General features: G+C 59.5%; 7 protein-coding genes across 7 annotated transcripts; 4 read left to right on the top strand and 3 right to left on the bottom strand.

Annotated features, from left to right (window-relative positions):
- Window positions 1–417: 417 nt before the first annotated feature.
- SPRG_05845 (CMGC/CDK protein kinase) lies at window positions 418–1597 on the top strand. The gene is made up of 2 exons (XM_012344425.1): window positions 418–1168; window positions 1214–1597. Exons 1-2 carry the CDS (start codon window positions 437–439, stop codon window positions 1541–1543), a joined length of 1062 nt encoding a protein of 353 aa, XP_012199815.1. The 5' UTR covers window positions 418–436; the 3' UTR covers window positions 1544–1597.
- SPRG_05844 (hypothetical protein) lies at window positions 1594–2671 on the bottom strand. The gene is made up of 4 exons (XM_012344424.1): window positions 2419–2671; window positions 2101–2373; window positions 1752–2054; window positions 1594–1708 (listed from the first exon to the last, which is right to left on the bottom strand). Exons 1-4 carry the CDS (start codon window positions 2605–2607, stop codon window positions 1610–1612), a joined length of 864 nt encoding a protein of 287 aa, XP_012199814.1. The 5' UTR covers window positions 2608–2671; the 3' UTR covers window positions 1594–1609.
- Window positions 2672–3455: 784 nt separating this feature from the next.
- Window positions 3456–8511, top strand: SPRG_05843 (hypothetical protein). Its single transcript, XM_012344423.1, has 12 exons — window positions 3456–4253; window positions 4309–5288; window positions 5335–6503; window positions 6560–6831; window positions 6884–7404; window positions 7461–7537; window positions 7583–7659; window positions 7710–7790; window positions 7841–8010; window positions 8057–8186; window positions 8232–8315; window positions 8368–8511. Exons 1-12 carry the CDS (start codon window positions 3483–3485, stop codon window positions 8464–8466), a joined length of 4431 nt encoding a protein of 1476 aa, XP_012199813.1. The 5' UTR covers window positions 3456–3482; the 3' UTR covers window positions 8467–8511.
- Window positions 8512–8849: 338 nt separating this feature from the next.
- On the top strand, window positions 8850–9395 carry SPRG_05842 (hypothetical protein). The gene is made up of 2 exons (XM_012344422.1): window positions 8850–9162; window positions 9213–9395. The coding sequence occupies exons 1-2, from the start codon at window positions 8911–8913 to the stop codon at window positions 9252–9254; spliced, it is 294 nt and encodes a 97-aa protein (XP_012199812.1). The 5' UTR covers window positions 8850–8910; the 3' UTR covers window positions 9255–9395.
- Window positions 9322–10378, bottom strand: SPRG_05841 (hypothetical protein; the record flags this gene model as incomplete). The annotated part of the gene is made up of 3 exons (XM_012344421.1): window positions 10259–10378; window positions 9987–10205; window positions 9322–9933 (listed from the first exon to the last, which is right to left on the bottom strand). The coding sequence occupies exons 1-3, from the start codon at window positions 10361–10363 to the stop codon at window positions 9322–9324; spliced, it is 936 nt and encodes a 311-aa protein (XP_012199811.1). The 5' UTR covers window positions 10364–10378.
- A 544-nt stretch (window positions 10379–10922) lies between these two features.
- Window positions 10923–12034, top strand: SPRG_05840 (hypothetical protein). The gene is made up of 2 exons (XM_012344420.1): window positions 10923–11318; window positions 11363–12034. The coding sequence occupies exons 1-2, from the start codon at window positions 10968–10970 to the stop codon at window positions 12005–12007; spliced, it is 996 nt and encodes a 331-aa protein (XP_012199810.1). The 5' UTR covers window positions 10923–10967; the 3' UTR covers window positions 12008–12034.
- On the bottom strand, window positions 11961–12810 carry SPRG_05839 (hypothetical protein). Its single transcript, XM_012344419.1, has 2 exons — window positions 12613–12810; window positions 11961–12560 (listed from the first exon to the last, which is right to left on the bottom strand). The coding sequence occupies exons 1-2, from the start codon at window positions 12777–12779 to the stop codon at window positions 12071–12073; spliced, it is 657 nt and encodes a 218-aa protein (XP_012199809.1). The 5' UTR covers window positions 12780–12810; the 3' UTR covers window positions 11961–12070.
- Window positions 12811–13549: the final 739 nt, after the last annotated feature.

The following is a 13549-nucleotide window of genomic DNA, read 5'->3' as shown; positions in this document are numbered from 1 at the left end:
CTTTAAGCTGCAGGTTTCGCAAGGCTTGCTGTTGATGCGCTTGCTGATCTACAAGCAAGAGAAGGATAATTGCAGCCAGGGTTGCAACTGGCATTGCGAGTGGATTCGGAAATATAGAAGCATCGACTTGTAGCGTTTTGATAGTTTTAAAACTTCAAAAGCTGCAAACGCCTACGTTGACGTGGCTTTGAGTTCGCGGTGGATGCCGCTTCGTCGTCTTCGTGGAATTGAATGGACTGAGAGTTAAAGTAGCACGAGCCTGCAGCACGACGCAGCACATTTTTAGCCTCTGGGGACGGCCATGGCGAGCAGAATGCTCGGAGATGCCACACGCAATCTGTTAAACATGGCATATGCCGAAAATGAATCATCCGGTAAACCAATCTATAACCGGAGGTTGCCACGGATCCAGTGCAACAACAATAGCAGCAGCAGCATGGGCGAGTTCGACTCGGACTCGGAGGACGAGCGCATCGTCGTCGGCAAGTACGAGCTCGGCGAAGAGATCGGCCGCGGTACGTACGGCAAGGTCTACGTGGCCACGCACACCGAGACGCGCGAGAAGGTCGCGGTGAAGCGGCTCTTTGGCTCGCCGGCCACATCGTCCCATGACGACGAGCCGACGATCATGGCGCGGCTGACATCAGCGCGCCACGTGCTGCAGATCAAAGAGGTGGTGCGTCAGGCGCACCATGGTGAGGAGGCCACGTTCCTTGTCTTTGAGTACATGGAGAGCGACCTCGAGTCGGTGATCAAGGCCACGGACGACCTACCGCAGCTCTCGTCCGCCACGATCAAGAGCTACATGTACATGGTGCTACAAGGTATCGCCGAGTGCCACAAGCGTCACGTCATCCATCGCGACATCAAGCCCAACAACGTCTTGTTGTCGCCATCTGGAAATGTCATGCTTGCCGACTTTGGCATGGCCATTTATGCCCCGGACGCGTCGCTCGAGAAGAGCTTTCAGGTCGTCACGCGCGCGTACCGGCCGCCCGAGCTGCTCTTTGGCCTCAAGACGTACACGAGCGCCGTCGACATGTGGTCGGCGGGCTGCGTCTTCGCCGAGCTCCTCTTGCGTCGCGTGTGGCTCGACGGTGCGTCCGACATTGACCAGCTCAGTCTCATGTTCAAGGCGCTTGGAAATCCCATCGAAAACAAGTGGCATGTACGACAAGCTCCACCCTCTTGGTGCGCTGTAATGAGGTAATAGGCGGCCGCCTCGCTGCCCTTTTACCTCGAGTTTGCACCGACGTCGCCGCCGTCGCTTGCTGCGCAGTTTCCAACGCTGTCACCGGCGGGCGTCGATCTCCCGACCCAGCTCGTGACGCTCGACCCGACGCAGCGCGTCTCGGCCGCGGCCGCGCTAACACACCCGTACTTTACAGAGGCACCGTTGCCGCTGGACGCCAACTTGCTCCCGCTCGTGACACCGCCCGAGCGCGCCACCCGCAAGCGGCGTGCAACCTCCTTTGTCGAAGACGAGGTCACGGATGCGGCGACGCCCCGTGGCACCGCTGTGAAAGGCCGCCGCCTCTTTTGACGAGCGGAATCAAATGTATGCACAAGTTGTACAACCATATATAGGAACCAGTGACATTGAGGCGGGTTAGGCTTCGGTGCTGTTGATGAGCTTGAGACTGTCTTGGAGCTTGGCCGTGTACCGATTGAGCGCATCGATGATCTCGTCGTCTTCACGCTCGCGTGTCTACCACCATGTAAGCAAGATGGTGCCGCATGAGAACATCTACCTGGGCTTCGTGGACGAGGAGATTTTGGATTTTGGCGATTTCTTCCTGCGCCACGTGCTGAAATTTGTCGTCGCCGCGCAGCCGCGTCTTGGTGTACATGTCGAGCGCGTCCTTGAGCTCGGTTGCCTTGACTTCGCGGTCCCGGCGCTCCTTGGAGAACTGGTCGGCCACGAGCTGCTCGTGGTCGAAGAGTCGCTTGAGGATCTCGGCTTCGCGGTCCAGTCGCCGCTTGCGCTCGGTCTCGAACGCATCCATGAACGCGCCCAGCTTCTCCGTGAGCTCGTTCGTGCGCTCTTCAATCATCTACGGCCTTTCTTTAGCATCGCGACGTCCCATCGCATCAAGGTACCTGCGGAATGTGCACTTTTTCGTGTTCGAACTGCGCCTCGAGCGCCTCAATCTTCTCGGCAAGGCCCGCGAGGCGCGCGTCGACCTTGTCCATCGAGTTGGCGAGGAGGCCTTCGAAGCGCGATGTCATGCTTGACACGCTCTCGTCGCAGAGCGCTTGGAGCGACTTGTTCATTTCAAAGCGCCGCTTGATTTCGGCGTTGAGCGCCTTCTCGAGCCGCGTCATCTCGGTGCGCATCTCGGCGAGCCGGTGCTCGTCCCGCTCCCGCCGTTGCTACATGCCCGCCATAAGACCAGGTACCGCCGAGGCGCAGCGTACGCGCGTGCCAATGCGCATGTTGTCGTCAAACGAAGCGAACGCGTTCATCATCTTGTTGAGCTTGATCTTGGTCTGCGTCGTCGCCAAGGACCCGACCGTCTCGCGGCCTTCGTCCTCGTCCTCGTCATCGTTGCCAGGGTCGCGCTCGCCATCGTCCGCTTGGTTCTCGGGCACGTCGTGCTCGTCCATACTATTACTACGGCCTTTCGCCCCCAAAAAGATATCTTGCACGCGCTAGAAACCGCCACGTATGGCGATGACAAAAAAGGGTGATGTCGAGTCGCAGCTCGATGCAGCGCGTCCAGCGGCGGACCACGCTGCCTCGCTTGACCACGCGTACGAAGAAGCACATGCCCCACAAGTCCATTCAACGTTTGCAAGCGCTGGTCGTTCACTTTCAGGCGCGGCCGCTCTGTGGCAAGTGCCGATGCGACTCAGATGGCGCCGGACGTTGAACTTGAGGCATCCACCAGCAACGAATGGCCACGCCAACGATGGCGGCGAGCTCGTCCATGACGGCGACTGCTAGAGTTGGTACTGCTTTCGGGCCAGAATGCGCTGCTGGGCTATGCTATCACGGTTGCAGCCGGTGGGCTAAGCTACTCGACGACCCGCCGTTCGTTGCAGTGGCTACTTTTCGTCCTGCGCACCATGGCGGATCGATGTCATGGGCACAAGCCCGTGCGTACGGCTGCAGGCGCTAGCTTCGATCTTGCTCGTTTGCTGCTACGACTGCGCCATCGATGGACGGCGGCGTGACGACGAGGGTGACTCCATGGAGTCGGTGCAACTTTGACACTGTCTTTATAATTCACTGGACCAAAAACACGCAACTGCGCGCGTCGCGTTCCTAGGACGAGGCTCGTTTGCGTACCGTCGCAACGTTTGGAAGCATGTGCAACCCGGCACGTGGCCGTAGCATCTTATGAACGCAATCTGTTGCGCGCTGGATGCCGCCCACTGGACGATGTGCGGGGCGTGGGAGGAAGTATTTGCGTGCGAATAGCCTACCGCCAGCTGGAAACATTTGCGAATATTTCAGGTTTATTCTGCATTTCTTAGCGATGAGCGAGACGCCTCCTTCGTCGGGCCCGCTCCGCGGAGACATCCGCATGCTCTTCCGCCAGGAGAGCGCGGACGCGCGGCTGAGCTTGGACGTCGATCACTCGCGGCTGAGCCTCATGAGCGTCCCGACGCCGTCGGCTCTCATGACGTCGCGGACCGCCATCTACGTCATGGAGGACAGCGACATGGACGACGACGACTCGGTCGACGACGTCATTCTGGGGCCACCACCACCACCACGCATGCTGCGCCATGGTAGCAGCACGCGCCTCCCGCGCGCGCAATCGCAGTCGACGCTCACATCCAGCTCGCCGTCCCGCACGGGGAACCTCATCCACTCGGGCTGGCTCGTCAAGCAAGGCAACATCTGGAAAAGCTGGAAGAAGCGCTTCTTTGTCCTGCTCATGAAGAGCAATCCGGTTACGGGCGAACCTTTCTCGTGCCTCCAGTACTACAAGAGCCATCGCTTTGGGCGCCTCAAGGGCGAGATCGCGCTCGACGACGCCAGCACCTCTGTTCGCTTCCTCGACATCCGCAAGTCCAAACGTCCACACTGCTTTGAGCTCGTGAAAGGCTTCAACGTCCTCGTGTGCCAAGCCAAGGACGACGAGGAGTGCAACCGCTGGGTCGTGCATCTCCAGGACGTCATTGCAGCCAACCACCCGTTGTCGACGCCGAGCCAGAACCACGCACCGCTGCGCCTCTCGTCCGGCTTGCTTCTCGACGACGATCCGGACGCCAAGGTGGCTATCGAGCTGCGCAAGATCCTTGTACGTGTCTCCATTTCTTTCCATACACGTGCGTTCTTACCCATGCAAGGAACAGGGCGACGCCAAGAACCCCGAGGCGAGCAAGTGCATGGCCTTTGTCAAGCATTTCGACGCGCGGTCGTCGCTCGCGTTCAGCGCGCTGCGTGACTTTATCGCGAGCATGCGCTCGACCGTGATCCACAAGTACGCCCACGGCCTCGTGGCGCTCGTACTCGACCACTTTGAGTCGGAGGCGGACGCGCTCGAGTCGGTGCACCACTGCATCCACCGCCACGTCGAAGAAGTCGTCTTTCTCCCCTTACACGACGGACTCTACAGCCATTTGCGCCGCAGCATCAAAGCCGAGCACGAGGCAGCCCTCAACAAGAAGCTGCGCTGGCTCCAAGGCAAAGACCAAGCGTTTTACGACATTCCGCAGCACCAGCTTTCGACCACCGAGTGGCGAGAGGCCTCGCGCATCCTCGGCCAAGTCGCGACGTACTCGCTGCCGTCCGACAAGTACCACGCGCTTGTCGAGTCGGTCGTCGAGATCCAGGCGTCGTACCAAGACGACCATCCGGCGCCCGAATTCATGTACCAAGCCGCGACGAGCGCCGACGGCAGTGGCTTCAACTCGCTCGTGCCGGGCATCGCCAACCGCCTCGACACGGACGACTTGATCCCGATCTTCACGTTTGTGCTCGTGAATTCGGGGCTCGAGAACCTCCTCTTGCTCAAGCAGCTGCTCCACGAGATGCACATGGAGACCCGGTTTACCCACGTGCACTCGGCGTCGGCGATGGCCATCCTCGTGGCCGCCATGGACTTTGTCCAGAACGTGACGATCCCCGCGGTCCTCGAAGACATCTTCAAGGAGCAAGTCGCGTTCTCGATGGACGGCGACTGGCGCATGGGGCTCGGGTTCGAACCCGAGTCGACGTACCGCTGCGGCGCCATGGTCAAGAACATCACCGCCCACGGCCAAGCGGCGTTTGGCGGCCTCGTCTCGAAAGGCCACGTGCTCGTGTCGCTCAACGGCACCAACGTCGTGCTCTGGTATGCGGTGTATCTTTATAAATGGATATCTATATACATTGTGTAGGCCTTTTAACGACGTGGTCGGGCTCCTCAACGCATCGGCGCCGCCTTTTCACATGGCGTTCATCTCCAACCCGAATTACGTCAAGATCCTTAGCACCAACAAGTCGCTTTGGAACGTGGCGCTCATGCAGGCGTGTCAGCGCGGTGCAGTCGGGAGCGTCCAAATGCTCTTGGCCAACGGCGCCGAAGTCAACTACATCTCGGACGACGACACGACTCCGCTGCACATCGCCGTGAGCTGCCTCCACGTCAACGTGGTGTCGTATCTGCTCCAGCACGGTGCCAAAACCAAGGTGCTGAGCCCCCATGGGCGCGGCCCGCTGCACCTGCTCGGCGCCCCCTGCGCGCTCATTGACGGGCCGTCCCAAGAAGTGAGCGTCAAAGTTGCGTCCATGAGCCCGGACAAAGTCCGGCAGATCATTCTCAAGCTCGTGCGCCATGGGGCCGCGATCGATGAAGTCGACCACTTTGGCTTTACGCCGCTCATGCTGCTTGCGCACAAGGGCTGTCTTGAGGGCGTCGATACGCTCGTCGAGGTCGGGAAGCAGCTCAACATCAACTCGCGCAACTGGCAGCGCGGCTGCTGCGCGCTCGCGTGTGCTGCGCAGGAAGGACAGACCGAAGTCACGACCGCGCTCCTCGACTATGGCGCCGAGACGGAGCTGCGCTCGCTGCGCGGCGAGACGCCGTTGCACTTTGCAGCCAGCATTGCGAGCCTCACGACCTGCGGCGTGCTCTTGTCGGAAGGCAAGGCCGACGTGAACGCGCGCTCGAACGACGGCTGGACGCCCCTCATGATGGCAGTCGCGCGCGGCCAGCTCATCACGCGCGGGTACGTGCAGAAGGACACGGCCGCCGTTCTCGACACGGTGCGCCTCCTCCTGAGCGAGCGCGCCAACGTCCGCGACGTCTGCAACATGTACCGCCAGCCCATTCACTACGCAGCCATTTATGGCGGGTTGGACGTGTACCACTTTCTCAAGAGCTACCCCGACGTTGACATTTACGCGCCGGATATCACGGGCAAGACGGCGGCCATGTACTTTGAGATTACAAGCCAAACCGCCGTGACGGCGCCGACGGCGATTGCACCCGGCCGTCTCGAGCGCGGAAGCCTCCTGCTCTCGCTCCAAGGGTCCCTCCTCGAGCCCAAGCCGACCTTTCTCGGAGGTACACAGAAACTGAAGTCGACGATCGACCTGCACATGTATGCTGCCATGACGTAGGTGCGTCCCCGGACAAGGCGGATTCTTCGAAGCGGGACGAGCTCAGTCGCAGCCCGCCGACGTCGACGGCGCTCGTCGTTGTTGGCGACGCGGCCACGGACCTCATTGTGGAGACGACGGTTGACGGAAAGGAAGAGCTTCAAGCGGGGACGGTGTCTGCGATTCTCTCGCACCTCGTGCAGTACGACGTGTTTCATGCGACAGACATGGAGAGCTTTCTCTGGGCCGGCACGCACTTTACCGACTACACTGCCATTTTGCGCTTCCTCGAGGTCCGTAGCATCAATTTTGTATCAAGATGGTACCAACGAAATATTTTGCTAGACCTTTGTGGCCGACGCACCGGACGCCCATGTGTCGTTTGCGCGCCGCGTCGTGCTCTACACGCTTGACATTTGGGTCAACCATCTGCAGAGCCAGATGCCGTCGACGTGGCCGCTCTGCCATGCGATCTCGAATGTGGTGATTGCACTCTTGCCCGCGATCGTCCAGAATGACCCGCTCGTGCTGCAGTGGCTCACGTACCGCCAGATTGCGCTCTTTGTCAAAGCGTGTAAGAACGAAGACCCGACGTTGGCGACGACCGCGCCATGCGACCGCGACTACAGCGCGCTCGCAACGTACTTTGAAACGACGACCGCGACCTTGGCCTTTCTGGACGCTCCGAATGGGGCGCTCAAGACGACGACGCCGTCGGCGGAGCACCTCGCCGAGAAGATGCGGGAGCGGCTCGCGATCGCGGGCGTGCTGCCCGAGACAGGAGCGAACCGCGACAGCAAGGTGCTGGTTGTTGCACCGACGTCCAAGCGCCGCTTCTCGGTCCTCGATCGCGTCGCGCGACTCTGGTACGTCCAGTGCGATCTGAGATCTGAGATCTGAGTCGGATTCGGGGCGTGTGCAGGCAACTCGACATTGATCCGGGTCTCGTCGCGTCTCAAATCTCGTTGCTCCAGCACTGGTTTTTCCAAAAGATTCCGAGTCGGACTGGATTTGTGTTGCTACGGGGTGCTGACCTTTCTATAGTTTCGGAGCTTCTCTGTGCCAAGCGATCGGCCGCGACAACGCCGGCGTACGACAAGCTCCGGCTCTTGCACAACCACGTAAAGCGTTTTGGCTCTCATCGCTGTGGTTATGTAAGGGTTTTGTCTAGTGCTCACTCTGGGTCGTCAACCAGATTCTGGCACGCGAAGATGTCGTCGACCGTGCAGCCATCCTCAGCTACTACATCAAGGTGCGATAGACTGTACTATGCAACGACGATGAACAGTAGCGGTCGTCTAGGTCGCGGGCAAGTGCCTCAGTCCTCTGCGCAACTATGACGGCTTTATGGCCATCATGAACGCGCTCAACGACTCGTCGGTCTTTCGCTTGAAGAAGACGTGGGGTCGCTTGCCGCCGGCCGTGCGCACGCTCTGGCAAGAGCTCAAAAAGTGGACCGAGAAGGGCGCTCGGTTTGTATTCGTACAAAGTCGCTCGAGAATTTCATTCGATTGATAGGCCGCTGCACAAGCTCATCAAAGAGGTCGCCGTGCCTTCCATTCCGTACCTGGGCTTGATCATCCAGCAATACGTTGTCGCGCAAGAGTACCCGGACCACGTCCAGAACGACCTCATCAACTTTAAAAAGGTGTGCGACATGACAACGTTTGAACATCCACCTAACCCTTGACAGATCCGCCTCACGGCCAACGTGGTGCGGCTCGTCGTGCCGTGCCAAAAGACACCGTACATCTTTAGTCCCGATAAGCGGCTCTTGGTACGAGGACAATATTCATGTATCGCAACAGACGATGCTCATGAGGCATTAGGACAACCTCTCGGCGCCGCTGCAGCTCGCGACCAAGGACATTTGCTTCACGCGGTCCCTTGAAGTCGAGCCCCGGATTGCCGATGTCGAGAACCCATGAGCTGTATTTATGGAGTAGTAATTCAACTAGTGTTTTGCGTGCGTGGGATGGAAGTGTGGGCCAAGAGCACCCTTGGTGCAGGCAGAGCAAACGCTTCGGAAAGCAGTCAAGTCCCAAGGGCCGTTCTCCATGACGCCCAGCTGGTGGACCCCGGGGCACCATTTGCTAGCTTGCCATGAAGCTCGAGCATTAAAAAGCGCTTGATTGACCACCATACCTTGTGCCCGCTCACGATGCACAGCATACTGCATCGTTCCTTGCTATGAAGTGACAAGGCAAATGATATTTGCAATGCAGGCGTCTCTCGCTCAAGGCCTGCCTCGGTCAAGCACCTCATTGACGCATTGCTTTTTATTGTTTTTAATGCTCGAAATACCATTCGAGCAGTGGGCAAGGATTGCACTGCCATCTCTCCCACGTCACTCACACCTCGCCGGGTGTAGCATGAACATGCCCGGCGCCGACGAGACAACTGCCGAGACCGACAAGCGCAACCGCGGCAACTACCGCTGCTCGCGCTGCGGCGAGCCCAAGAAGGGCCACGTGTGCCCTTACCAGCCGGCCAACTACAAGTGCATCACGTGCGGCAACCTCAAGAAGGTGTGCACTTGCGGCGTGCCGCTCACGCGCACGATCGCCGTCCAGTGCGAGCTCGACGAAGACATGACGACACGCGTCTTGGACTTGAGCCAGCAGGTAGACGCGGGCCTCCTCCTCTTCCTGTGTGCATTGACACGAGTGCATAGGGCGTCATTGACTTTACGCCCCATGGCTACTTGGACATGTAATGTAGAAAGAGAAACATGCGACGCCACTGCAATATTGACATGCCATTCCACGCAACGGATTTATAGTCTACTCGTGTGCTTCGCTCTTGTAGTGAAGCAGCGCTTCAAGCTCGTGGATATGGGCGAGCGCATCGTCGCGCCCCCACTGGAACTGCGTCTGGGCCCACTCCGTGTTGGTCGAAATGAGGCACCAATGCGGCCAGATCGTGCGCCAGTGGTAGATCTGAAAGACGTGCGACGGGTGGTCGTCGCCGTGCGGCACGGGCCAGTTGTTGGAGACGCAGCCGTCGACGTACTTTTGCCCGCGGTACGGCTTGAGAACTTCGTTGGTGTAGATAGGCACGTGCCCCGACGCGAGGATGCACTCGACCATGTCTTCGTTTGACGTGAAGCTCGTCACGAGCTCGTTCTTAAGGCTCGGGACGTGCGTGATCGACACGAAAAACTTGTTGTCGACGCGCGAGTACGCGTCGGGTGCGAGCGTCTTGAGCACGTGCTCCTTCGTGAGCGGAATCCAGTCGCGGAGGCCGTAGAACGTCTTCTCGTTCGCATCTTGCACCAGCGTGAGGTTGGGGCCGTAAAAGAACGACTTGACGTCGAGGCCGAGCGAGAGAACGAGCGCGGGAAAGCAGCCCGCCGACGCCCCCGAGAAGACACAGTTTCTCAAGTCAAAGTGCTCCTACACAGCGACGCGTCACTCCCTGTGCGCGTGTCGTCGGATGGTACGAGCACCTGCAGCACGGACGCTATGCCCAAGTGGTAATTGTAAAAGCCGCCACAGCCGCCAAAGCCGATTTGCACCGTCGCGCCACGGGCGTGCGTCGGCTCGACGCGGACGCCGAGTGGGCGCGGCACCACGACATCCGCAGCCGCCGCCTCCGCAGCATCGCCGACCCAGAACGCATTGAGCGTCGACGCAAACGGCACAAAGCTCGGGACACGCACTCGCTTCTACGGGCGAAATATATGGTCAAATGCGCATGGCAGATTCGCGACGATCGCACCTGGAGCGTCGAAGCGACGTACTTCCAGACCGGGTTGGCGTCGTCGCTCGCGTCGCGCTTGCGCTTGTGCGACGGGCGGCTATCGTCGGTCCAGAGAGCGTCCATGATGGAGGCGGCGAGGGGCTCGGAGAAAAGTGAGCTCGCCAACGCGCAACGATCCTATCGTGTTGCACACGTGGACCGGCGGCGGCAACGCGATGCCATTGGCTGAAATGATGTAAAAACACGAGCATGATGCGACAGCTCCAGCTACGTAAAGGCCTGTTATTTGATGAACCGTAGAGCCTTGATGGAGCTCCTTGAGCATTCAGCATCCAAGGTCTGGTGTAGATCATGATCCATTGGCGTCTCGGGCGTGGCAGGCTCCTGCACTTGCTCCTCGTGGCTTGACTGTCGTTCAGTCGTTGCGCTCTCTTAAGTACGGCAAACGGACTTTCGAGTGCATACCAAAACGCAATGCAATCGAATCGCACTTCACCGAGATGCTATTACTAAACACAAGGCACGACGACGATTGGCCATAATCGATCATCTGGCCAATCGGTGCGGCACCTGATGTTGAAGGCGACCACGCTTTTGATTGGCTTAAATAACGTCACAAGACTATATTCATGATTATTTTGGCCAATGGCCTTGCGCGGTTAGAACCAGCGGCTTGATCCAGGTGACACTTCGCAGTCACTTGCTAGGTTCCTGCGCCGTCGTGTCCATGAACGCGCTCTGGACTGCCGACGACGCGCCCGAAGCGTCGCGCTCCAACAAGCGCAAGCGCGACCAGCCGCCGGCGACTGGCGTATGGAAGGTCATGCGCCACCTCGCGGGCCGCCTCCCGTCGCTCTTGCCATCCGCCGGTTGCCTCGACATGTTCTGGACGGCGGACGAGACGCCTGCCGACGACGACGACAGCGAAGTGAACCATGGCGCTGCGCCCATTGAGCATCCGATTGTGCAGCGAGCGCGGGTCACGCCGAGCTACAAGCGCGGCGAGCCGGTCCAGATCGGTTTCGGCGGCTGCGGCGGCTTTTACAACTATCTCCTCGGCGTCGCCTCGGTCGTGCAGGTACTTGTACTTCGGATCGCGATGGATGCTGGATGGTGGCGTAGGAACACTTTGACCTTTCGTCGGCGATCTTTTCGGGGTCGTCTGCCGGCTGCTTTCCCGCGCTTGTGCTCGCGCTCGGCCTCGACGTCAAGACGTTTTTCCACGAGCCCAATATGGCGCTCATCCGCGATGCGAAGCGCAAGACGTACCACGGACTCGGGTCATGGATCCCGCTGACCAAGGCGCACATGCTCCAGACGCTGTCGCCGGACGCCTATCAAATCGCAGACAAGCGCTTCTACTGCTCGGTGACCAAGGTGCCGAGCCTCCAGAACGAACTCATCACGTCGTGGTCATCGAACGAAGACATGGTCGACTGCATGCTCACGTCGGGCCACGTGCCGCTGTACCACCCCGACTGGATCAAAGAGTTTCGCGGCCAAAAGTACATTGACGGCAGCGTCTCGAACAACGCGCCCGTGCCCCACGCCGATGCGTTCCCATCCCACGTGTTCAGATCCGCGCGTGGCGCGAGATCTGGCCGCACTGGGTGCTCGTCTCGACCAACTCGGACTGGGCGTACGAGCAGTTCCAGATGGGCCGCAGCGACGCGCTGGCCCACATGCACGAGCTCGAAGCGATTTTCACTACAAGACCGATCCCATCGAGTAGTCGTCGCTATATCTCTTGTTTGTATTCTAGTCTGATTCCAAAATGCCATTTCAGTTGGCACACTCTGGTGCCATTCCGTTCTCAGACTCGAACGATGACTAGATTTGAAATTCGTACGGCAGCGCGGCCGGCGTCATGTGTGGGTACGCGTCCTTGATCGCAGCCGTGATCATCTCATGCGCACGGACCATGCCCTTGGCGTTAAAGTGAAGGCCGTCGGCGAAGAGATCCCATTGCCCCTGCATCGCCGTGTAAAAGTCGATGGCTGGGATCTGGAGCGAGCCGGCGACGTCCATGCAGGCGGCCGCGTACGTGGCCGTGACCGCATTGAGCTTATCGGCTGGACTCCACGCACGGTTGTCGACAGGCGGCGGCGTCAAGAGGAGGTACTTGCACTGCGGGTACGCGTCGCTAAAGGACGCGATCAACCGGCGCAAATTGGCCTTGTAGTCGGCGATCGACGCGTAGCTGGCGTGCGATGGACCGTCCGGCAGCGATGCATCGTTGGCGCCGAGGAAGATCACGACAAGCATCGGCTGCTTGTTCTTCCACTCAGCGATCAGGTCGGGAAGCACGCGCAGCCATTTTCTACGATATGCGTGATGAAGGCCAGTGGCATGGCAGGCAGGTAGGCATGTACGTGGTCGTCCATGCCGAGATGCCCCGGTTCACGACGTCGGCCTTGCGCACGTAGTCGGCCATGAGCTGCGCCTGGAAGCCCTGGCGGCGCGGGTCCGATGCGATCTCCGTGATCGAGTCGCCGAGCATGAGGATGAGCGGAGCCCCACTGACGCCAATGTAGCCCATGGTCTGCTGCCGAATGCGAGAACGTCGGAGGATCGGCGAAGCAAATCTGTCAATAGTGTGCTTCTGGTCGCACGGAAATGATGTTAGTCATTGGCGTGCTGCTGCGCTTCTACCTCCTGTCGCTGCTTTCGCCATAGTTGCCGTCATCCTAAACAATCGTGCGTCGTGCATACGACTCTTGCACAACTGTGAAGAGGTTGCGCTTCCCCGTGCACTCACTCGCCAGTGGGTTTGGGAGAAACCTCAATATGACACTATATCTTTCAATTTGACTTTAATAGTGTATACTAGGCGTTGCAGCTCAGGCAGTCGAGCTTTGACCAAGGACCACGAGCACGAGCTTCAACTTGTCCGATGACGCTCGAGACGCCGACGTCCACGGACCAGCCATCGCCTCCGTCGCCTCGAACGCCGATCTTTCGCTTTCCTGTGCTTGATGGAGGCGCGGTGTCGGCGCCGCGGCTGGGCGGTGCACCGTCGGTTGCGACGGGCCAGGGCCAGGTCACGATGCCTGTCCCATCACCTGCACCGACACCAGCGATACCAGCAGCTCCAGCGACGCCCTTTCTGTTTGGTGGCGCTGCTGCTACAGCACCGCAGACTGGCTTTGGAAGCAGTGCTTTCTTCTCCTTCGGTAGTGCGGCGCCAGCCCCTGCTGCAACGGCCTCGGCGGCGGGGCTTGGTGGAAGCGGTGTCTTTTCGTTTGGTACATCGACTCCGCCATCGACGCCATTCACCTTTGGCGCGACGACGACCCCGTTTGGTGGTAC

This window comes from Saprolegnia parasitica, assembly GCF_000151545.1.
Source record: "Saprolegnia parasitica CBS 223.65 unplaced genomic scaffold supercont2.18, whole genome shotgun sequence".
Taxonomy (NCBI): Eukaryota; Oomycota; class Saprolegniomycetes; order Saprolegniales; family Saprolegniaceae; genus Saprolegnia; species Saprolegnia parasitica.
This window is presented reverse-complemented; position numbering and strand designations above follow the sequence as displayed.